Here is a 24262-nt window from a genome sequence, read left to right as displayed (position 1 = left end):
CACTGTCACATACCGAGCTTTCCTTTAAAAGTATTTGATTGCTGCTGCAACTTTTTTTTTTTCTTTTTGGTTTTTGGGCCACACCCGTTTGACGCAGAGGTGTTACTCCTGGCTATGTGCTCAGAAATCGCTCCTGGCTTGGGGGGACCATATGGGATGCCGGGGGGATCGAACCGCGGTCTGTCCTACGCTAGTGCCACCTCTCCGGCCCCACGACTTTTTTTTAATTAACTAAAAAGTATTTAAAAAAAAATTGGGGGGGGGACCCGGAGAGATAGCATGAAGGCAAGGTGTTTGCCTTGCATGCAAAAGGACGATGGTTCAAATCCCAGCATCCCATATGGTCCCCTGAGCCTGCTAGGAGCGATTTCTGAGTACAGGCCTGACGCTCAGGGGTTACTCCTGGCTCTGCACTCAGAGATCGCTCCTGGCTTAGGGACCATGTAGGACACCAGGGATCGAACTGAGGTCCAACTGCAAGACAAACGCCATAGCGCTGCACTATTGTTCTGGCCCCTTTTTTATTTGCTGATGTAAAAAAAAAAAAAAGGTAAATGTGTTTAACCAGCTGTGGACCAGCCTACTGTAATATATACTTTGTCCTCGCAGGCTGGTTGTTCCAACTGCCATCTCCTGTATCTTCCATAGTATTGTTTGCTTGAGAATATTTTTTCTTGTTTTCCTCATCTAAAAGCTATGTGTGTCTATGGTCAGATGCATCTTATAGAGTGAAAAATACAGTAACTACTTCAAAGTAAAGCTAGGCCCTGCATGTGTAAGGTTCTGGGGTGGATACCCAGCACTAAACAAACAAGAAAGCAGATCAAAGCTAAGCTTATACTCATTAGAAGAAATTCTACAGTTGACTCATGCGATTGAACTTTTAGCAAAGGAACCAGTTCTTTTCTTTTTTCCTCTTATTTTTGGGGGAGGGAACTGCTTGAGGCCACACCCAGAGGAATGCAGAGGATACCCTCAACTCCATTCTCTTGGGTGGCTCCTGATGATGCCTGGAGGGTAATGCAGTCTGGGAACCCCAGAACCATGCCTCTGGCATGCAAAGACCTTTGCACTACCACCCTAGCTAGTAATCCCTGACCCCTTTCCTAAACACCAAGAACCTTACAAGAGAATAATGAACAAATTAAGGTGTTTTATATTATAGGTGAAGAACACAAATTTGATTTGGCTATAGGCTTTAAAAATAACCTCTCAGGTCAGGGATGAGGCTCTGTGGGACTACAAGTAAGCAAGCATTAGAGAGTCCAACTGGGGCAGGAACAGAATATATGGGGGTAAGGAGATTGCCATGCATGTAGCCAATCCTGGTTCTATCCCGGCTCACATATGATCCTTGGAGCACTACTAAGGATTACTCCTGAGCAGAGAGCCAATAAACAGCCTAAACACTCTGGCAATGGCCCAAAATTCAAATACCTTGCTCCCCATACTCCCACCCTTGGCATTTATCCTATCTATGAATTTTGAGAGATGTCCTGATACATTGTATGTTAAATGCTAAACCAGGGCCAGTTACAGAAGAAGGGGGAAAGAGCTAACAGCAGGTCCAAGATTGTTTTGGGTTGGGGGGGGGGGGTGGATGGGGAGCACTACAGAAATGCTCAGCGGTTACTACAACTCCTGGTAGTGCCTAGGGGGACCATATGAGATGCCAGTGATCAAACCCGGGTACGCCACAGGTAAGGCAAATGCCCAACCTGCTGTACAATGACACAGTTCTTGTCCTGGAAAGATTCCTCAAAGTTAGGAAGCAGACCCTGAGACAATGTTTAAACAATCTATCTCAGGGTTTTATAAGGAACAAACCATCCTCTCCAAAGATTCATTAGCTGCTGAAACCTGTCTGAAAACTGTTTTAAGACAGGACTGATTCACTCTTACCTAACCACCCCAAGCCCCGCCCAACCATAAATGTATTCTAATTTACTTTCCAAATTGGCCCTATATAAACCTATATCTCCTAATAATGGGGTTCTGGTGACAGGAAGTCCATCTTCTCATATTGCTGGCACCCAAATAAAACTCTTCGCTGCTGCATTAACCCTTATCTCTTGAATAATTGACCTTTGAACCTGGGTTTGATTATAGTAGAGCATATGCTTTGAGATGTTTGAGGTGAGAGGAAAAAAAGAGGGGAGGGAAGAAATAAGGGAGGAAAAGGAGGGAGAGAAGGATGGGAGGGAAGGAATAAGGAGGAAAAGTGAAAGAGAGTGAAGGGAAGATCTCAGGTGATGACTGTTGTGAAGTAGGGTTTCAGAACCAGCAAACTAGATTCAGGTATAAGCTAAACAACACGGAATAATACTGACTTTAGAATTCATTCTCATAAATCATAGAAGTTTGGTCAGAATCCCAGAATTTTAAGAATGACAATTAAGAGGAAAGTCACTAGAGCTAACTTAATTTCAGCCATGGTAAGATAAATATAATTACCTGGACTAAAATAACCTGCATACTATAAATCTATAACCTACTTTCAACAAAATCCAAAACTTAAAATAAAATTTTATTAACATATAATAGTTTATTGGGGGGCCACAATGCTCTGGCTGACTCCTGGTTCCACACTAAGGAATTACTTTCAATGAGGCTAAGGGACTATATAGATGCTAAGGATCAAGCCAAGATTGGGCACATACAAAGCACACGCCCTACTCTCTATACTTGATCCAGCCCCATAATAGTATCGTGTGTGTGTGTGTGTGTGTGTGTGTGTGTGTGTGTGTGTGTGTGTGTAAAGAACTCACATCCAGAGTGAGATTTAATTAGTATCCATTAAAAATAACCAAGGAAACCAAGGAGAAAGCTCAAAGGGGTGGAACACATCTCTTGCAGGCTCAAGTCCCCCAAGTTCCTTACTCCATCTTCTCATATTGCTGGCACCCAAATAAAACCTTTATGGTCCCCAGCACCATTGCAGTAACTCTGGAGAACCTTAGAATTCCAGGTCCAACAATGTACAAAGGGGAGGCTCCCTAAAAAAAGCAACCAGGATTTCGTGAGAAATAGGATAAGAAATATGCAGAACAAGTCTCAAAACTGTTCCCCAAAAGAAAACAAGGAATAAAAAAAAATCATAGAATCCTATCAAAACCATGGACATTCTCTCAAAACACTAGGAATTGAACTTAGATCACCCTGCAATTCTACTTCTAAAAATATACCCTAATGACCCAAAAAATACAATGCAGAAAAGACACTGCTCTTCTATGTTCATTGCAGCACTATTCACAATAGCCAAAACTTGGAACAGCCCAAGTGCACAATATAGTACATGTACATGTACTAAAAGGAACAGCCATTAAGTAATGAAGTCATGAAATTTGCTGATACATGGATGAGTATGGAGAGTATCATGCTGAGTGAAATGACTCATAGGGACAGACAGAATGAATGCATTCACTTGAAGGATATAAAAAAAAAAAAAACATGAAAGAATACCAAAGACTACAGAAACTAAGGAAAGCAAAGCTGCTTCAAAACTGAGACAGGGCAGTTAGGTCACAGAAAGGACCACTATGACAATAATTATGGGTAGTGATGGCTCTTGGCAAGAACTGGGTGGTGAAAGGAGGGAAAGTAATAAGCACAATCCCTTTTCAGTAACATTACTGCAAACCAGTGTCTAAAAAGATTAAAAAAGAAAAGTGTCAAGGGCTGGAACAAGAGCACATCTGGTAGGACATTTGCTTGTATTAAGATGACCCAGATTCAATCACCAGCATCCCAATCTTGCCAGGAGTACTTTCTGAATGCAGAGCCAGGTGTCACCCTATGAAAACAAACAAAAACCATTGTCTGCCATAGAGGCAGGTGGGGGGGGGAGGGGAGAAAGGAAACGGGACACCTATGGCAGAAAGTGTAGTTTGGTGAAGGGATGGTTGTTCAGTTACTATACAACTGAAACTCAATCATATGTAACTTTTTATTTCATGGTAGCTCAACAAATTTTTTAAAAATGGGAAAAAAGGGGCTGGAGATATAGCACAGTAGTAAGGTGTTTTGCCTTAGATGCAGAAGGACGGTGGTTCAAATCCCGGCATCCCATATGGTCCACCAAGCCTGCCAGGAGTGATTTCTGAGCATAGAGCCAGGAGTAACCCCTGAGCACTGCCGGGTGTGACCTCCCCCCCCCCACAAAAAAAAAGGGAAAAAAGAATCCTATCAAAGTCATTATGAAACTGGCTTAAGCTAGCCCAATAACCAAAGTTATATCAATGTGAACATCAATAAGAACAGTTACATATTGTATTTGTATCTGTTTTGTTTCTTCATTGCAAAATAAGATATATGCAGTGTGCATAAGAATTCGTTCATAAGTTTTGTTTTTACTATAGTCAGACCCTCCAATGGTCTGAGGGACAGTGAACTGGCCCCCTGTTTAAAAAGTTTGAGGACCCCTGCTAGGTTATAATAAATCAACTTCACTTCCAAGAACTGTTAATAATGCTCAACAAAACAAAAAACATCTCTGGCCATCACTTACAGATGCTAAGTGATTCTTTGGAATACTGTTACTGTATTCCTCTCACTTGAATTACAATTTTTTTTTTTTTTTTTTTTTTGGTTTTTGGGCCACACCCGTTTGACGCTCAGGGGTTACTCCTGGCTATGTGCTCAGAAATCGCCCCTGGCTTGGGGGGACCATATGGGACGCCGGGGGATCGAACCGCGGTCCTTCCTTGGCTAGCGCTTGCAAGGCAGACACCTTACCTCCAGCGCCACCTACCCGGCCCCTGAATTACAATTTTTAACAGGAAATTTTCCAAACAGATGGATCATTTTATAGATACATTCCAGTCAATAATAAAGAACAGAAAACTTAAGATAGGACCATCAACCTCTGATGGATCTTGGTAATTACCATCAATGGCAATTTAAAGGGGTAAGAAACTAAAATACTTCCTAACAGAAATAACTAAATCTTTTTTTTTTTTTTTTTGTCATTTGGGGAAGAGAGAGCTTGCTCCTAGTTCTGCACTCCAGGATCACTCCTAGCAAGCTCAGGGAACCATGTAGGGTGCAAGGGATTGAACTTGGGTCAGTCGTGTGCAAGTATCACTGCTCTACCCACTATACTATGACTTTGGCCCCTAAATCATTTTTCTAAATGATTTAGAAAAAAAGTTTCTTTTTCTTAGTTGACTTAGGAGATATTCCCTACAGTGCTCGGGGTCATTCTGAGCAGTGCTATGGGACCATGAGGAGGGGACCCAGGCTTTCAATATGGAAAGTATGTGCTCCAGTCCTTTAAGTTATCTCCTCAACTGTCTTTAAAGTTTTCTTTTTGGGGGAAAGGAGGTGTTTGGGTCACACCTGGCAGTGCTCAGGAAACCATTTGGTTCCCTGGTTCTGAATAAAAAACATATACTTTTAGCTATCTGGGCAACCCCTCTTTCAAGTTTCTTGACATAAAAATAAACTTATCACTTGCCTGTATTAGGTTCTGCGTTCAATATACCATACAGGAACAAAATTATCTAGTCAAACATTGTTTGAAATTAATATGCTCAAATCTTTACTGACTCTTACTATGTAGTAACCATAAGGAACAGAGAACATATTAAATGACACCACATGAATGCAATCAACAAAATTGAGATTTTAGAAAATTCTGTAAAGCAAGCAAGTAGATTATCCCCAAGTCAAATTTGGGAAAGAAAATATTCTACTTCTGGATAAGGTGCAAAAGCCAACAGTAGATTTGAGCTTTTGTCCTAAGCAAGAAAAACTATATAAATGCAGACGTGAAGAGACTAGGGATCTGCAAATGTGGGGGCTAAGAGGAAACCTCCAAGAAGTGATCTGGCATCTACACCCACGTGAGTGCACATCCTAGGCACAGGAGGCCACGCCTGCAGCTCCACACTCACAGAAAACAGTGCTAGAAATCCCAAGAGGCATAGAGATCCGAACAGCCTCTGAAGAAAACTGGATCTCCACTCAGGCTAACACACAAACACAAACACACACACACACACACACACACACACACACAAACACACACGGTGTGGGGGCTGAAATATGACGCCATGACATAGCACCTGACTTTGTTAAGTGAACAAAGCCCAGGTGTGATCCCATAGCAGTGCTGCAGTGCACTCATAAGGAAACAAAACAGACTAGGGTGCAAATCTTGGCTTTCTACAACCAAGGGAAGGGGAAAATTTATTTCAAATGATGCCTTGCGATATGTCTGTGAGTCTTTATCCAAAACAATTAAAATAGTACATTCTCACAAAGAAACTCACAAATAATGTCTAATAAAAAATCTAAAGCAAAATCTGAAGAGATTAATAAATCTGAACATCTGCACAGCAAATGCCTTTTGGGAGGAACTACAGTGTCATTGTATGTCCTGGTGCCAATCATAACAACCTCAAAACACAATCTCCAAAGTCATAATACTTAATCATTGATATCCCAAATGATCCAAATCCTGAATTTCTTAAAATTCTCAAGATTGCATCCTCAATCATCACTTCCCAAATACGAGTGTGTCGAAGACAGAGAGTGACTAGAAAGAATGGCCACCAAGATACAACCATAAAGCAATGGCACTAATGAAGTTGAACCTTTGAAGAAGCAGTGGCACACGTGGAAGGCTTGGAATATCCAGCACTGCTGCATACATGCACAAAAAAGGGGCTTTTTGTCTACATTAAAATTTGTTTCAGGGGCCCGGAGAGATAGCACAGTGGTGTTTGCCTTGCAAGCAGCTGATCCAGGACCAAAGGTGGTTGGTTCGAATCCCAGTGTCCCATATGGTCCCCCGTGCCTGCCAGGAGCTATTTCTGAGCAGACAGCCAGGAGTAACCCCTGAGCACCGCCGGGTGTGGCCCAAAAACCAAAGAAAAAAAATTTTTTTTGTTTCAGGTGATGATAAAATTCCAGGAACTCTCGATGTATGAAAACCAAATTTGTATGAAGAAGCCAATGGAGCTACTTACTAACCATCTCAAAAATATATTTGTATGTGGTGGGACACAAAAGAAACAGGTATGGGGCCGGAGTAAGATATTTGCCTTGCACACTGTCGACCAGGGTTCGATCCCTGGTATCCCGTATGGTCCTGAGCCTGCCATGAGTGACCCCTGAGAGATGGCAGGTATGACCCAAAATGGGAAAAAAAAAAAATCAGAAAAGAAATAAAGATACAGGTGTTCTAATTGATCATATTGTTCCTACCAAATATGTGCTCTGTGTATGGATACATAAAGGATGCATTTCTACATACCCCAATTAACTTGAGGCATGGCACTAAAGCTGATGATTTCAGTGGGAATGTTCATTTTAGGTTTCTATCAAACCAAAGAAGTATTAAGAAAGAGTAGTACCACACAGAAAAAGAATGTGAGTATATTCTTCTACAGCATGTATGCTAAAAGAGAAAAGAAAAAAGTTCTTTGTGATTTGAGACTTCAAAACAGTTAATAAAATAAAAGTCAATCCACTCTATAAACCTCTCCATGCAACTGCCCATAATGAATTTCTGCAATTCACATTTTATAAAGATGAATTTTCTTTTTTCTTCTTAATGTTTGTTTTGAAAAAGCAATATTTTATAATTTGCTCATCTTCACTTTATTTCCAGTATTAGAAGTAAAAATTAAACAGACTTTTAGAGAGCTTTCCACAGATGGATTTTTTTTTATATAGGCCTGAATATCAAAAGAGTACAGGTCTTAGACTCTAAATTCCTTAATAAATAAAGAGATACTTGCTCTTTTGTATCTGAATTAAAGACAAAATTTGTTTCCATATGCCTTTTATATAAAATGGCTTAAAAGTGTTCTGCCATGTTTTTGTTCTTCAATAAACCCTTTTAAAATGCAGTATCTTTAAAGAAAAAAATTTTTTTCCAGAATTATGTCTTTAGGATTGAGATCTTTGAGGATTATGACATCCAGGATTTTTTAATTTAAGGGTTATGATCTTTCTGAATTTCAACATTCAGTATTATAGAACTCAAGGTGTTGTGTTTCAAAATATGCCCTAAAACCTTTTTTTTTTTTTTTTGTATGTATAGTTCAAGAACTATTCATTAGGAAGTCAAAGTGGGAATCAATGAGAGGGTAAGGAACTTGCCTTGCATGCTGAAAATCCCTATTCAATTTCTGGCCCCATAAATGGTTCCCCAAGGATTTCCAGGAGTAATCCCTAGACACAGAGCCAGAAGTGTAACCTGAGTGCAGCCGAGTGTGGTCCAAAAACCAAATTAAACAAAAACTTCTGGGTCCAGGGACGCTTTATGATATAGCATCTGCCAGTAGGAACATGCCATGGTACAAGATCAATACCCAGTACTAGACCACACCAGTGTCTGGGATGTAGTGCCTCAGCCATAAGTGTGATCTCTGGCTTACCAAAGTCAAGTGTGCGAGTAACCCAACAGTGTAACCCAGGTAAGCATTACAACTACATGTGCAAGCAAGGATCACAACCAACTATGTGACCACCAGTCCTCACAGCCTGTGAAGAGAGTTTTCATTAAAAACAAACAAACAGGGCCGGAGAGATAGCATGAAGGTAAGGAGTTTACCTTTCATGCAGAAGGTCATCAGTTCAAAATCCCGGCGTCCCATATGGTCCCCCGTGCCTGCCAGGAGCGATTTCTGAGCATGGAGCCAGGAAAAACCCCTGAGCACTGCCGGGTGTGACCCAAAAACCAAAAAAAAAAAAAAAAAAAAAACAAACAAAAACTATTCACTACTATTAACAGTTACAGTGATTGCAATATAGCTATAAATAATTTGAAAATAAATCATATAATTATGAGTTATGTAAAAATCTTTCTAAATGTTTCTAATTTAGATAACTAAAGTGCCTAAAAGCATCCGACTTAGAAGTACATGAAGGGGGCCAGGAAGGTGGCGCTAGAGGTAATGTGTCTGCCTTGCAAGCGCTAGCATAGGACAGTGCTCGCTTCGGCAGCACATATACTAAAATTGGAACGATACAGAGATTAGCATGGCCAGACAGTGGTTCGATCCCCCGGCGTCCCATATGGTCCCCCCAAGCCAGGGGCAATTTCTGAGCTCATAGCCAGGAGTAACCCCTGAGCGTCAAACGGGTGTGGCCCAAAAAAAAAAAAAAAGAAGTACTTGAGACAAATGACACTTTAAATGATGAGTTAGAAAATGTTATATATGGGGCCTGGAGCGACAGCACAGCGGCGGTGTTTGCCTTGCAAGCAGCAGATCCAGGACCAAAGGTGGTTGGTTCGAATCCCAGTGTCCCATATGGTCCCCCGTGCCTGCCAGGAGCTATTTCTGAGCAGATAGCCAGGAGTAACCCCTGAGCACCGCCGGGTGTGGCCCAAAAACCAAAAAAAAAAAAAAGAAAGAAAATGTTATATATTATTTAACTAGGTATAAGGGACCATAAAGCACTAACCATCCATACCTATGATCATATTCAGAATACAGATGTTATATTCTTTTTTTTTTTTTTTTTTTTTTGGATTTGGTTTTGGGGTCACACCTGGCAGCGCTCAGGAATTACTCCTGCCTCTACGCTCAGAAATCGCTCCTGGCAGGCACAGTAGACCATATGGGATGCCGGGATTCGAACCACCGTCCTTCTGCATGCAAGGCAAACGCCCTACTTCCATGCTATCTCTCCGGCACCAGATGTTAGTTATATTCTAAATGCCATTCTCAAGGATCCCAAAGACAAGGTTGAGACTAAAATAACTAACGTTTGAAAAACATGAGTCTGACCCATTTTATAGTATCAATGAGCTATAAGGACAGGTTTAAAAAAATGGAGGGCAAAGTGAGATATGTCAAAAGAACACAGAAGACAACTTGAAAGTGTTCTAAAGACCAAAGCTGGAATGATATGAACAATAAAGTAACCATAATACTGGATCATAGAAAAACAGATACATTTCAATCAGCTTAAAAAGAATTAAAGAACTGAATAAAGATAAGAATGAAGACAACTCTTCATGTTAGAATACCAAATAAATAATAAATGCAAGAGGAATAAGGAAAGTGTTATTAGTCACCATTAGACTAATAACACTTCACCACAGGCAAAATTTACTGAAACAACTAGCAGTATGTTTGACTAGTTTCAAAATATTCATTTCCCATAACAGTCATTACTGTTCCAATGCTGACAAATGTTCTAAATTCTTTGGTACTTCTTTCCACCAAGAAATAAGCTTAATTCTCTTCCCAATAAATGCAGGCTCTACTTCATGAGTTGTTCTAAAGAATTAAGTATGGAAAGAAAAAGAAAAAAAGGAGTAATTTTTAAATGAGAAAATCTGGCCGAGACATCTTAACTGAATGATTAAGGTCAACACCACTAATACATCATGCTGTTATTACATTCCCTTCAACATGATTCGAGAAGGGGAGTTTTCAAAAGTCATAGCTTATTATTTTGATAGCCAAAACATATTACAAAAATACAGTAATTAAAAGTGTGGAAATGGCATAAAGACACAAGCACAAACAAGAATAATAGATAAGACTGAGAGCCCAGAAATAAGCCATGGGACTGGAGAGGTAGTACAATGGGTAGGGCACGTGCCTTGCACTTAGCCCATCTGGGTTCAATCCTTGGCATCACATATGACTCCCCAAATTTCGACAGGAGTGATTATCCCAGCGAAGAAAGCCAGGAGTAAACTCTAACCACTGCCAGGTGTGGGTCCAAAGTCCAAAAATAAAAAGGAAAAAAAAGAAAAGAAATAATCCTAATATATGATGGCCATTACCACCCACAATGCTGCCAAAGCCACACAATAAGGAAATAATCTCATCAACAAATAGTTTTAGAATAACTGGAGATCCATATGTAAAAGAAGAAGTGCTAGGAACCTTCCTTACACATCATACAAAACCATCCCAAGTCCAGAAATAGCAGCAAGAAGGTGATAGCAATTAAGTGCTTCAGTCCCAAGATGAACAACTACAGTTACTCTTGAATATAAGACACTAAGGAGTCCACAACTCAAGGTAAGCCTGGCTCCAGCATTATAAACTTCACTTGGGGAGGTTGGCAGAGGAGCCCCACTTCTCTAGAGAGCAGGCCTGCATGCCAGTCAGGAATCTGGGGAGAGAGTGGGAATGGGAAGGTACTCCTTGATCTAGGCAGTATGTATGGTCCCATTCCAGCAAGGAGAACGGAAAGGCTGAACTGAACCAGTGCCTCTCGATGTGAAAAATCACAGAACAGTGTCAAACTAGAGGAAGGTAACCAACAGGATAGGGAGCACAGGAACAAGGACAGAGAGGACCATAGTCAGAAAAGGGTGTTATGAACATGGATCTGGTCCAAGCTTCTCAAACTGTGCTCACACTACCAAATGGGTAACTAAAGATAGGGTTCACCAAAGAAATCAGCAACAGTGAAAGGTTCTTGAAAATGCGACAATCAAAATTAATTCAAAGACCAGAAATAAAATACAATAGGGAAGACCCAAGACCTGACACATTGGGCCTTCTTGGCACCACCTGCGCTTGCGAGGTGCCCCAAAACTGCCAGGTGTGGGCCTGAAGGCTCTAGGTAACCTCTGGGTAACCTCTGGCACCACAGGATCTGAGCAGCACAACTTTGGGCTCTAGCATTGAACAGCCAGATGGCTACCCAGTATTGCTGGCAATGGCCCTGGGTCTTCTGAGCACTTGGAATACACCCTCCCCACAAAAGAAAAAGGAATTTAAAATCAAACTCCATAAGCAATGTAAGTATATTTCTTACAGTGCTTATCCACATTGCATTTCTTAGGCAAAACTGGGTCCCACAAATAGGCAAAATTTAAGAAGCCCTGCTCTAAACCAGTGTTCACTACCTTTTCCCTAATATGGTCGTGGTCCCCTTCCAACCTTATTTCCTTCATGTGGCCCTTCTGTCCACCTGTTGTCCTGGCATTCTGTAATGGGTCATGGGCAAAAGTCAAGAGGCTTGTCACCAGTCCTTGGAATATCCAGGGGCCCGTGGAAATCCACATTGACCCTCACTGCTTTCTCCAGACTATTTTATCCCAAGCTCACCCCCATGGAACTGTCACCATGAAGCACATGGTCAGCAGTCTCAAATCTAACACAACCAGATTGAGTTATTTAATTGGAGTGTCAGAGATGTGTGAACCAGTCCCCACCCCACCCCCACCTTTTGTAAAGGCAGCCTCAACTCCAATGAAAGCCAAAGGCTAGACAAAACAAGTCAAGCCACAGCCCCACCTGCTGGGAAAAATTCAAATCTTTAATCCAGACTTTAAAGGGGGTTGGAGAAGTGCTCAACATAGCTATGTGGGGCCGGAGAGATAGCATGGAGGTAAGGTATTTGGCTCTCATGCAGATCCACCTACAGGTCTCATGCAGGTTCAAATCCCGGCATCCCATATGGTCCCCTGAGCCTGCCGGAAGCGATTTCTGAGTATAGAGCCAGGAGTAACCCCTGGGCGATGCCAGGTGTGACCCAAAAACAAAACAAAAAACAGGTGTTGAGGGGTATAATCCTGTGGTCTGGGGTATAATCCTGGGGAAGAACCTCAGGTTCAATCCCATGATCTCCAGAGTGATGCCTGAGTACTACTTCAGGAGTAGCCCCCCAGCACCACTGGGTGTGGCCTGGAAAAAAAAAAGAACAAATATCAAGAATTCATTAAGTGGATACAGAATAAGTTATGGAAACAGAGAAGACTTCATGAACAAATATCAAGAATTCATTAAGTGGATACAGAGTAAGTTATGGAAATAGAGAAGACTTCATGGAGGAATATATCAGTGAACCCAAGATACTAATGTACAAATGACTCAGTTGGAAGAGAAAAATGTCCAAAATGAAAGAGGAAATGGACCACAACAAGAACACCAAAAGAGAAAGACAACAGGAAAATAATGAATACCTGGAAGGAAACAGAAAGAGAACAAACATAGTATTCCTCAAAGAATAGCAAAAACATATAAGTCCTTGAAGCTAAAGTTCCTATATACAAAGTCCTGTATCTGCTTTTTTTTTTCCTTTCTTTTTTTTCCTCTTTTGTGTATCTGCTTTCTAAAGATAAAAAGATTACATGCCCAACAATGTGCAGTGGTTAATCCTGGCTGTGCACTTAAGGATCACTCCTGGCTGTGCTTGTGTGACCAAAAGGAATGCCAGGAGCAACCTGAATCAGCTACATGCAAGGCAAGTGCCCTACTTGCTATATGATCACTCCAGCCCCCAAAATAATATAAATTTATCTTAAATAAATCAACAGAAGATCTCAAAATAATCAAAAAGGACAAATAAATACTAGGAAAAATAAAGTCCAACACTCTTTCCAAGTATGTTATGTAATTTAGCACTCAAGATAAAACTCAATATCTGGAATTCAATAAAAATTATCAGGCATACAATCAGGGATGTGGCTGAATGGTCAAACTTATATCTGCATGGTTTACATACATGCAAATTTACACACATGAGGCCTAGGTTTGATCTATAGCACTGAAAAAAATTATTAGACATGTGAAGATACAGGAAAATGCATGTCAAGAAAAGATAAAAGTCAATACATAGGGGCCAGGGAGATAGCATAGCGGTAGGGCATTTTCCTCGCATCTGGTCAACCCCGGATGAACTCAGGTTCTATTCTTGGAATCCCCCAAGCCTGGCAATAGTGACTTCTGAGCACAGAGCCACCTGAGAACCACCCTGGGTGTGAAAGTCAATAAATACAACCAAGTCCAGTTATGAATGAAGAGCAACTTAATGTTATAAACCATTTTAGATGTTTTAAAACAGGGGTCTCAAACTCAATTTACCTGGGGGCCGCAGGAGGCAAAGTCGGGGTGATCGTTGAATGCAAAGTCAGTAGAAAGCCTTGAACATTGGGGGGTGTGACCCAAACAACTAAAACAAAACAAAACAAAAGAAGATTCCTCTAGGGCAGGGCCACAAAATGTTGTGCGGAGGGCCGCAAACGGCCGGCGGGCCTCGAGTTTGAGACCCGTTTTAAAAGATATAAAGTATAAAGACAATGAGAAAAGACACTATAAAAATTAATCAGAACCACTCTGTGAAAATAGTATCTTATATCTTTAAAAATTACATTATGAGGTGCCAGAGTGATAATACCACAGCAGCAGAGTGTTTGCTTTGCATGCAGCCAACACAGAATGGACCCTGGTTCTATTCCTAGCATCCCATATGGTCCCCAGAGCCTGCCAGGAAAGATTTCTGAATGCAGAGCCAGGAGTATCCCTTGAGCTCCACGGGTGTGATCCAAAAACCAAATAAAAAAAATTAATTGTGACTAAAAACATATTCTGGAATATGCTTAATTATAAATCAACAATGCCCAAGAAATGAGTCATGAACATGAAAACAAACCAATAAAAAAAACCATCCATAGAAAAAGAGACACGGGCCGGGTAGGTGGCGCTGGAGGTAAGGTGTCTGCCTTGCAAGCGCTAGCCAAGGAAGGACCGCGGTTCGATCCCCCGGCGTCCCATATGGTCCCCCCAAGCCAGGGGCGATTTCTGAGCACATAGCCAGGAGTAACCCCTGAGCGTCAAATGGGTGTGGCCCAAAAAAAAAAAAAAGAAAAAGAGACGCAAGAAGAAAACCACACCAAAGCACAGAAGTATGCCATATATGCAGCCCCCTGAGCACTACAGGATATGGCCCTCTATTAAAACACTATAGTACCAGAAAACATGAAGTACCCAAAATGACAGAACATTTCAAAAAGAATACAAATGAACGAGAAGACTCCTAGTGGCCATTAATGGGCAATCTGAGAAACAACAGTAATGGATTATGACTCCCCCAAAAAATAAGAATCAATTCTGATATATATTGCAATAAGATACATAAATAAATGGAGTACTCCTTTTTTACATTTAAATTTCCAGTAGCAATAGCATAGCAGGTAAGGCATTTGCCTTGAGTGCAACTGACCTGGGTTTGATTGCCAGCATCCCATATGTCCCCCGAGCCTACCAGAAGTGATTTCTGAGTGCAGAGTCAGGAGTAAAATGAGTGCCGGTGGGTGTGGCCCCCAAACCCAAAACAATAAATAAATTTCCAGTAGGAATTCCATGGTTTCTCCTGAAAACTGTAATCCTTAATTGTCAAAAGTATACTAAAATTCTAAAATTACTCCTAAAAACAATATTAATTTTTAGGAGGAATCATTAATGCATGCCAAAATTAAGGGTCTAAAAATTCTGGGGGCCACACCTGGTGGTGTTCGGGGGTTACTTCTGGTTCTGTGTTCAGAAATTATTCCGAGCAGTCTTGGGGGGACCATATGGGATTCTGGGAATAGAACCTGGGTTGGTGCATGAAAGGCAAACCAAACTGCCCTACAGCTGTGCTATCACTCCTGCCCTAGGGGTCTAAAATTTTTTTAAGAATATTTACATTGGGGCAGGAGAGATAACATGGAAGTAAGACGTTTGCCTTGAATGCAGAAGGTCAGTGGTTCAAATCCCAGCATCCCATATGGTCCCCCAAGCCTGCCAGGAGCGATTTCTGAGCACAGAGCCAGGAGTAACCCCTGAGCGCTGCCAGGTGTGACCCAAAAACCAAAATATATATATATATATATTTACATTGGGGTCAGAGAGATAGTATGGAGGTAGGGCATTTGCCTTGCATGCAGAAGGATGGTAGTTTGAGTCCCGGCATCCTATCCGGTTGCCTGAGCCTGCCAGGAGCGATTTCTGAGCATAGACCAGGAGTAATCTCTGAGTGCTGCTGGGTGTGACTCAAAAAATAAAAAAATAATAAAAAAAATAAAGAATATTTACGTCATTTCAAGGTTTTCCCTTACAATAATTATTCATTGGAAAATGTGTATGAGAAACTATATAGTTGAACTCTGTTGGAAAAATTTGTCAGACACTTTCATAGACAGTGACCAAAATTAACATATTAGTGAAATTTTTTTTTTTTTTGGTTTTTTGGGTCACACCCTTTTGATGCTCAGGGATTACTCCTGGCTAAGTGCTCAGAAATCGCCCCTGACTTGGGGGGACCATATGGGACTCCGGGGGATCTAACTACGGTCCTTCCTTGGCTAGCGCTTGCAAGGCAGACACCTTACCTCTAGCGCCACCTCACCGGCCCTGAAATATATTTCTTATGCAATTCACTTTTGTGCATCAAAATGTGTAACTTGGATTTGATCAAAAGGAAACAAACTTTTCTTATCTGAGGGCCATCCAGATTCAGTGGCCATTAAGCTTCAGAATTTCAGAGACTCAAGAGCAACAAATCAAGTTTTCCACAGTTTGCCTCTCCGGTAGAAGCATGGTTGATTCAGAGGAGACACTAACAGAGCCTGTGCAGCGTTAGGGATGGTCTCACTGTATCAAAGCCCTACCTGATCTTGTTGGAACAAACTCGGAAGCCCTGAACATCAGGAGGAGCCAAGCCAGGTAAATGTACCCAGACACCATGAGACAGCACTAAAACCGCTATCACAAGCTGTTTCCCTTGTTTCCTTCGATAAATTTTACAGGTTCTGGTCAAACATGCTCCTGCACTTGACGCTCCACTGAGGTCTCTGAGCTTTGGGCAGAGGGGCCCGCATGGCCTTCTAGACACCCACACAAAAGTCCTGCTTTATTCCTTAACTTCTACTGAGGACCTCTCCCTCTCAATCCGCTCTTCCACACTCCTGGAAGAGGATCTGACTCACAGGATGGGGTCCCTTTAAGGAAAGGTGCCTATTCCAACATCTTTTCCAACCTGGGAAAGCTATCTTGCCTGCGTTACCAGCCAATGTTTTTGTTTTGTTTTTTGGGTTTTTTTTGGGGGGGGGGGCCACACCCGGCAATGTTCAGGGGTTACTCCTGGCTGTCTGCTCAGAAATAGCTCCTGGCAGGCCCAGGGGACCTTATGGGACACCGGGATTCGAACCAACCACCTTTGGTCCTGGATTGGCCGCTTGCAAGGCAAACTGTGCTATCTCTCCAGGCCCACCAGCCAATGTTTGACCTGCCTGTGCGAAGTCCTGGTAAAGAAAAGATCTGAATGAGCAATCTGCCCCTGCTCTTGAATATAAAGGCTTGCTTGCTATCTTGATGGCCTGAGTTCAGAACTGAGCACCAACAGGGAAACTTCGACCTGCTCATACCCAAAGGTGTGTCCTCCCAACCAGATCAAAGCTTACAGGACTTCTAGGTAATCATCTCTCACCAACCTATACTCTCCTGAGGCCTCTCTACCATTAAGGAAGACAGTGACAGAGGAAAGAAGCACCTTGAGACTACTATGCGCAAAACCTCATCATGCCCTGTCAGTGAAGAATGCAATCTGAAAACCCAATCAGTAGCAGGGCAAATCTAATCAGTACTAAACCTTTATGTAACCTCTGTGAAATGAAGTTTGAAGTAGAAATATTTAGGAAATTAAATAAACTGAAAGAAACAATGAAACAAATTGCTAATAAAACAAAGGAGGATATGAGAGCAGAGATGAGAAAAATACAAACAGAAATGTCACAACTAAAAAACTTAGTAAGCAAACTAAAAATATCATTGAAAGGCCTAACCAGCGACTAGTAGCTGCTGGGAACTGAATCAGTGAGCTCAAAGATAAAGTACAGAAAACCTCAAAATAAAACAATATGGAAAATAAGCCTCAAAATAAATGAACAGATGATAATGGAACTTTGGAATAGAATTATTTCACAGAATCATTGACCTCCCAGGGGCTGGAGCAATAGCAAAGCAGGGAAGGTGTTGCCTTGCACATGGCCGACTCTTGTTCAATCCTCGCATTCCCATATTGTCGTCCGAACGTGCCAGGAGTGATTTCTGAGCACAGAGCCAGGAGTAAACTCTGAGAAGAGCCAGGTTTGGCAGAAGAAAAGGAGGAGGGGAGGGAAGAAGAGGAGAGGAGAGGGAGATGGAGAAAGAAAAAAGAATTATTGAGCACCCTGACAGCCAGGAAGAAAATCCCTATGAAGAATCAACAGTCAAAGACATCACTGCTGAGTTCTCAGAGCTGAAGAGTGCATGTACCCACATCCTGGATATCTGGATGCCAGCTAAAGGAAACCAAAAGAAAAGTACCACAAGGCACATCCTAATCACAGTAATGAAAACCATAGATAGAGATAGAATACTAAAAGTAGCAAACCATAGATAGAGATAGAATACTAAAAGTAGCAAGATCAAAAAAGAAAATTACATACAAAGAAGTATCCTTAAGATTTACAGCAGATTATATTTCAAGCCCCAAGGCAGTGGTGTGATAATAGTCAAAAATCATCAAAATGAATGCCTCACCAAGAATATTTCATCCAGCCTGACTTTAATCAGATTTGAAGGAATAATACATAGCATTGGGTCAAAGTGGTAGGGCGTTTCCCTTCCACATGCTAACCTAGGACGGACCACGGTTCAATCCCCGACGTCCCATATGGTCCCCCAAGCCAGGAGCGATTTCTGAGCACATACCCAGGGAGTAACCCCTGAGCGTCACCAAGAATGGCCCAATTAAAAAAAAAAAACATAACATCACAGATAAACAGTTCAGGAACTTTACATACTCAAAACCAACTTTTTTGTTTTTTATTTTTGTTTTGTTTTTGGGTCACACCCAGCAGTACTCAGGGGTTACTCGTGGCAGGCTCAGGGGACCATATGGGATACCGGGATTCAAACCACCATCCTTCTGCATGCAAGGCAAATGCCCTACCTCCATGCTATCTCTCCAGCCCCTCAAAACCAACTTTAAAAGAACTGAAAATGATACTGTAGGCAAGGCAAACCCCACAAGCATACCAAACTTCTACAAAAGGATGGCACAAAATGCATAACAATAATCCCTCTCGATGTCAATAGATTAAATGCATGAATTAAGAGATACAGAGTGGCAAAAATGAATCAGAAAAATTGAATCCAACATTCTTCTGCCTGTAAGGCACATATTTGGGGACCAGAGAGATAGCATGGAGGTAAGGCATTTGCCTTGTATGCAGAAGGTCGGTGGTTCGAATCCCGGCATCCAATATGGTCCCCCCAAGCCTGCCAGGAGCAATTTCTGAGCATGGATGGAGCCAGGAGGAACCCCTGAGGGCTGGCGGGTGTGATCCAAAACCAAAACCAAAAAAAAAAAAAAAAGACACATGTTTGAATGGGCAAACACACACACACAAAGTCAAAGGTTGGAAGAAAAACTTTCAAGCAAACAACTCACTTAAAAAAGCCAAGTGGGGCCCGGAGAGATAGCACAGCGGCGTTTGCCTTGCAAGCAGCCGATCCAGGACCAAAGGTGGTTGGTTTGAATCCCGGCGGCGTCCCATCTGGTCCCCCATGCCTGCCAGGAGCTATTTCTGAGCAGACAGCCAGGAGTAACCCCTGAGCATCGCTGGGTGTGGCCCAAAAACCAAAAAAAAACAAAACAAAACAAAAAAGCCAAGTGGAGGGGCCAGAAAGATAGCATGGAGATAAGGCATTTGCCTTGCATGCAGGAGGATGGTGGTTTGAATCCCAGCATCCCATATGGTCCCCCGAGCCTGCCAAGAGCGATTTCTGAGTACAGAGCCAGGAATAACCCCTGAGCGCTGCTGGGTGTGACCCAAAAACCAAAACAAAAAATAAATAAATAAATAAAATTAAAAAACCAAGTGGTAGGGGTCAGAGAGATAGCATGTAGGTACGGCATTTGCCTTGCATGCAGAAGGCCGGTGGTTTGAATCCCGGCATCCCATATGGTCCCCCCAGCCTGCCAGGAGCGATTTCTGAGCTTAGAGTCAGGAGTAACCCCCTGAGTACTGCCGGGTGTGAACCAAAAACCAAAACAAACAAACAAAAAAGCCAAGTGGCCATAGTTATGTCAAACATTGACTTCAGGCATTTATAAGACTGTAAGAGAGATAAAGAGGCAGAGAAAGGCATTTTTTTTTTAATAATAAAGATATATATATAAAGAAGAAAGATTTGGGAAGTGAAGCATAATTCTTTTTGGGGTTTCTTTTTTTTTTTTTTTTTTTTGGTTTTTGGGCCACACCCAGCACACCCACTCCTGGCTCTCTGCTCAGCAATAGCTCCTGGCAGGCACAGGGGACCATATGGGACGCCGGGATTCAAACCAACCACTTTTGGTCCTGAATCGGCTGCTTGCAAGGCAAACGCCGCTGTGCTATCTCTCCGGGCCCATATTTGGGTTTTCTTATTTTAAGGTGATACCCAATAGTCCTTGGGGGACCATGTGGTGACAAGGATCAAACTCAGGGCTCTGCATGCAAAGTTAGTACTCCAGATCTCTGAATTCTCTCTCCAGTACTGGTATACAGTTTATATAGGGATTTCTACTAATTGGGGAGGGTGTTTGGGGCCACACCCTGCTGTCCCTAGGGATTACTTCTAGTTTAGTGCTCATAAATCTCTCCTGGCAGGCTCAGAGAACAATATGGAATGCCAGGTATTGAACCCAGGTAGGCCAAGTGCAAAGCAAATGCCCTACCCACTGTGCTATCACTCTGGCCCCTACAAACTATTTTTGCTATTTTTGCTATTTTTTTTTGTTGTTGTTGTTGCTATTTCTGAAATTTGTGTAAAAACACTTCAAAAAAATGGGGCTGGAGAGCTAGTGTGGAGGTAAGGTGTTTGCCTTGCGTGCAGAAGAATGGTGGTTCAAATCCCAGCATCCCAAATGGTCCCCCGAGCCTGCCAGGAGTAACCCCTGAGCGCTGCTGGTGTGATCCAAAAACAAAAAACAAACAAAAAGAAACCCACCTCAAAAATGGTATGTATATGCTAAGAAAAAGTTTAGCAGCATGAAATAATATCCATGACCAAAATTTAAAAATACACAGTAAAAAAAGAAAGTATTTCAATATAAACAAATCTATATATATTTGGGGCCGGAGAGATAGCATAGAGGTAACGTGTTTGCCTCGCATGCAGAAGGTCGGTGGTTCCCCGAGCCTGCCAGGAGTGATTTCTGAGCTTAGAGCCAGGAGTAACCCCTGAGCGCTGCTGGGTGTGACCCAAAAACCAAAAAAAAAAAACCTAATATATATATATATATTTCAATAAAAATACACAGTGGCATTGGTGGTATAGTTAGGAGTATAGCTACCTTCCTAAATTTAAAAATACAATTTGTTAATAATAAAGATCCAAAAAAAAAGAATAAAGATCCAGGGCCAGAGAGATAGCACAGTGGTAGGGCATTTTCCTTGCATGCAGTCAATCCAGGACCAATGATGGTTCAAATCCTGGCATCCCATATGGTCCCCTGAGCCTGCCAGGAGCAATTTCTGAGTTCTGCTAGGTGTGACCCAAAAACCAAAACCAAAACAAAACAAAACAAAAAAAGAACAAAAATCCAGGGCGATAGCACAACAGTAGGGTATTTACCTAGAACGTGGCGTGGCCAACACAGGATGAACGAACCCTGGTTCGAATCCCTGCATCCCATACAGTCCCCACCGCCACCACCCCCGAGTCTGCCTGAGCACAGAGCCAGGAGTAACCCACAGGCACCACCGGGTGTGACCCAAAAATCAAAAATAAACAAATAAATATAGATCCAGGACTTGAGACTATAGTCCCAGGTTTAAGGAGCCAGCTTAATAACATGGCCAACCCAATTTGATCCTCTCTGCATTGCATAAGGTTCCCTGAGCACTAGGAGTGGTCCCTGAGCAGAGATTTAGAAGTAAGCCATATGTAGCCCAAAATATTTTTTAAAAATTGAGAGAGCCCACCTTTCACAATATATTAACTAAACATATGGGAAAGTGCCCTAAATCACTGGTTCTTAAGGATAAGCAAAATAACAATGAGAAACACACAAGTATGGTCAGGAAGAAAAAATGGTAATAACCAATGTTTATGAGGAGGAAGAACGACTGCAACTGTTAAAAATCCTAGCACTAGGGACAGGAGAGATAGCATGGAGGTAAGGCATTTGCCTTTCATGCAGAAGGATGGATGGAGGTTCGAATCCCAGCATCCCATATGGTCCCCTGTGCCTGCCAGGGGCGATTTCTGAGCATAGAGCCAGGAGTAAACCCTGAGCACTGCCGGGTGTGGACAGGAAGGAGGGAGGGAGGGAGGGAGGGAGGGAGGGAGGGAGGGAGGGAGGGAGGGAGGGAGGGAGGGAGGGAGGGAGGGAGGAAGGAAGGAAGGAAGGAAGGAAGGAAGGAAGGAAGGAAGGAAGGAAGGAAGGAAGGAAGGAAGGAAGGAAGGAAGGAAGGAAGGAAGGAAGGAAGGAAGGAAGGAAGGAAGGAAGGAAGGAAGGAAAATCCTAGCACTATAAATAAGAATAACCATTTTGAAACATCACATGGTAGTAGGCTGTTTCACTTGCCTCTTCTTCCATCAAACAGAGTCCACTCATACCATCTCTAGGCTGCTCCTTTGACATTCTTTAGCTAAAAGATTTAGATGCAAGTGTGATGTTGCAGTTGTGTTTTAACTCTTGGAATCTAACCACGCCATGTGATAAAGAAGCATGAGACTGTGATCACTAGAGAGAAAAAATGCAGGGGAAAAAGCACAAACTGCCACTGACTTCCAGCTACCCCTGACCTGACTAGACAGACTGACTATAACCACAGGAGGAGCCCAAGCAAGACCAGCCACCATGCAGTTATGGTGGCTAGTTATGCTAGTCCTTTGCTACAAAACTAAAACACTGAACAAAATTACCTTGTTTGAGTTGTTTTTTTGGTTTTGATGTGTTTTGTTTTGGGTGTTTTTTGGTGTGTTTTGTTTTTAGCCTTTCCTACAACATTTCTACTCAACAATAAATACTTTTAAAGAATGCAGTTTAGTCTCTGGCAGACTGCAAAGAAGTTCTCAGAACCACTAAAGAGCATTCCCAGAAGCATCAACTAATTAAGACAAATAATAGCCCTGGGGCCACAGAGTAGTGGGCATCCTCATCCGCCAATACCCATTCTGTCCTTTCAGGATAATAAAAACTGAATATATGGTCGTCAAAATACAGTCTGCATGCCTTTCCCGCAAATAAATAAAATAATGTCTTGCTGGCAACTACATCTGGACAGTGATATATGAGCAGAAAAATATGGTGTGGCAGCTTGCAGGAAAAAGTCCCCCCAAGAGACACAGACCAAAGCAGTCTGGTCCTTTGAGCTTTTGGAGAACCAGCTGCCAGGAATTACAACACACTGAACCCAAAGGGTGAAGGCCACACCCATCGGACTGCCAAACAGTGAGAAGGGGAGGAAAAAAGCTGGGGAAACTGATGACTTCAAAAAAGAGTCTACAGGGTAGTCTAGAATCACAAAGTTCACACTTATGCATCAGAAAAAAAAATGCCTCGGGATCAGGGAGGAGATAACTCAAAGAGCTGAATGAAACCAACAGTCTGAATGTGAACTTCCCCAATGCCACTGGATCCAGAATGACAGCCCCCAAGCACCTGATGGGTGTGGCACTGGAGGCCCCAGTACAGGGTGCAAGCAGCACAACCTCAGCTAAGCATTGCCACACCTGCTGAACCAAGTACTTTCAGCAATGTGGGCCAGACTCCAGAACACAGCTGGAGCACAGAAATGAAAAAGCTAAAAGGCAGAACCAGGGGCCGGAGAGATAGCATGGAGGTAAGGCATTTGTCTTGCATGCAGAAAGATGGTGGTTCGAATCCTGGCATCCCATATGGTCCCTCGAGCCTGCCAGGAGCAATTTCTGAGCACTGCCGGGTGTGACCCAAAAAACAAAACAAAACAAAAAGTGGTTTCCAGCTTGCATGGACTATTCCAAAGAACCTTGCAAACAGTCTTTTGCCATGGACATTCACATTTGCTCACATGCTGGCTCCAAAAAGGTATATGCAGGATGCCTTTGGAAAGCCTCACACCATAGTGGCCAGCCTGCATGAGATTCAAATCCTCTTTTCATCCACACCCACACCGAATTGCAGAACAAGAGGCATGTTACTGAGGCACTGTGCAGCTCAAGTTCCTTAGCCACTGTAAGAACATCTCAAAAAGTGGGACTTGATCAAGTTTAATGCAGATGAGGCTGAAAATGTGCTGACTGAAAAGTAATCCATCCCGGGCCCGGAGAGATAGCACAGTGGCGTTTGCCTTGCAAGCAGCAGATCCAGGACCAAAGGTGGTTGGTTCGAATCCCGGTGTCCCATATGGTCCCCCGTGCCTGCCAGGAGCTATTTCTGAGCAGACAGCCAGGAGTAACCCCTGAGCATCGCTGGGTGTGGCCCAAAAAAAAAAAAAAAAAAGTAATCCATCCCATATGGCTATGGGAGCAAATGCAGCCCTAAAGCTGAGGTCTGAAAA

General features: G+C 42.4%; 1 protein-coding gene across 2 annotated transcripts in view; it reads right to left on the bottom strand.

Moving 5' to 3' along the window:
• OLA1 (Obg like ATPase 1) overlaps positions 1 to 24262 on the bottom strand; it is a 185255-nt gene that overhangs the window by 146488 nt on the left and 14505 nt on the right. The window contains exon 1 of one of the 2 annotated variants that reach the window (XM_049773464.1): positions 17683 to 17811. The exons of the other annotated variant lie outside the window; for it this stretch is intronic. Within the exon in view, the coding sequence (XP_049629421.1) occupies positions 17683 to 17765 (83 nt within the window). The 5' untranslated portion in view covers positions 17766 to 17811. Of the gene's footprint in view, positions 1 to 17682; positions 17812 to 24262 lie in introns of those variants that run through there. 2 annotated transcript variants of the gene reach the window in all.

Source organism: Suncus etruscus, chromosome 5 (assembly GCF_024139225.1).
Source record: "Suncus etruscus isolate mSunEtr1 chromosome 5, mSunEtr1.pri.cur, whole genome shotgun sequence".
Classification (NCBI taxonomy): domain Eukaryota; kingdom Metazoa; phylum Chordata; class Mammalia; order Eulipotyphla; family Soricidae; genus Suncus; species Suncus etruscus.
Note: the sequence above shows the minus strand (reverse complement) of the source record. Positions and strands in the feature narration are given on the sequence as shown.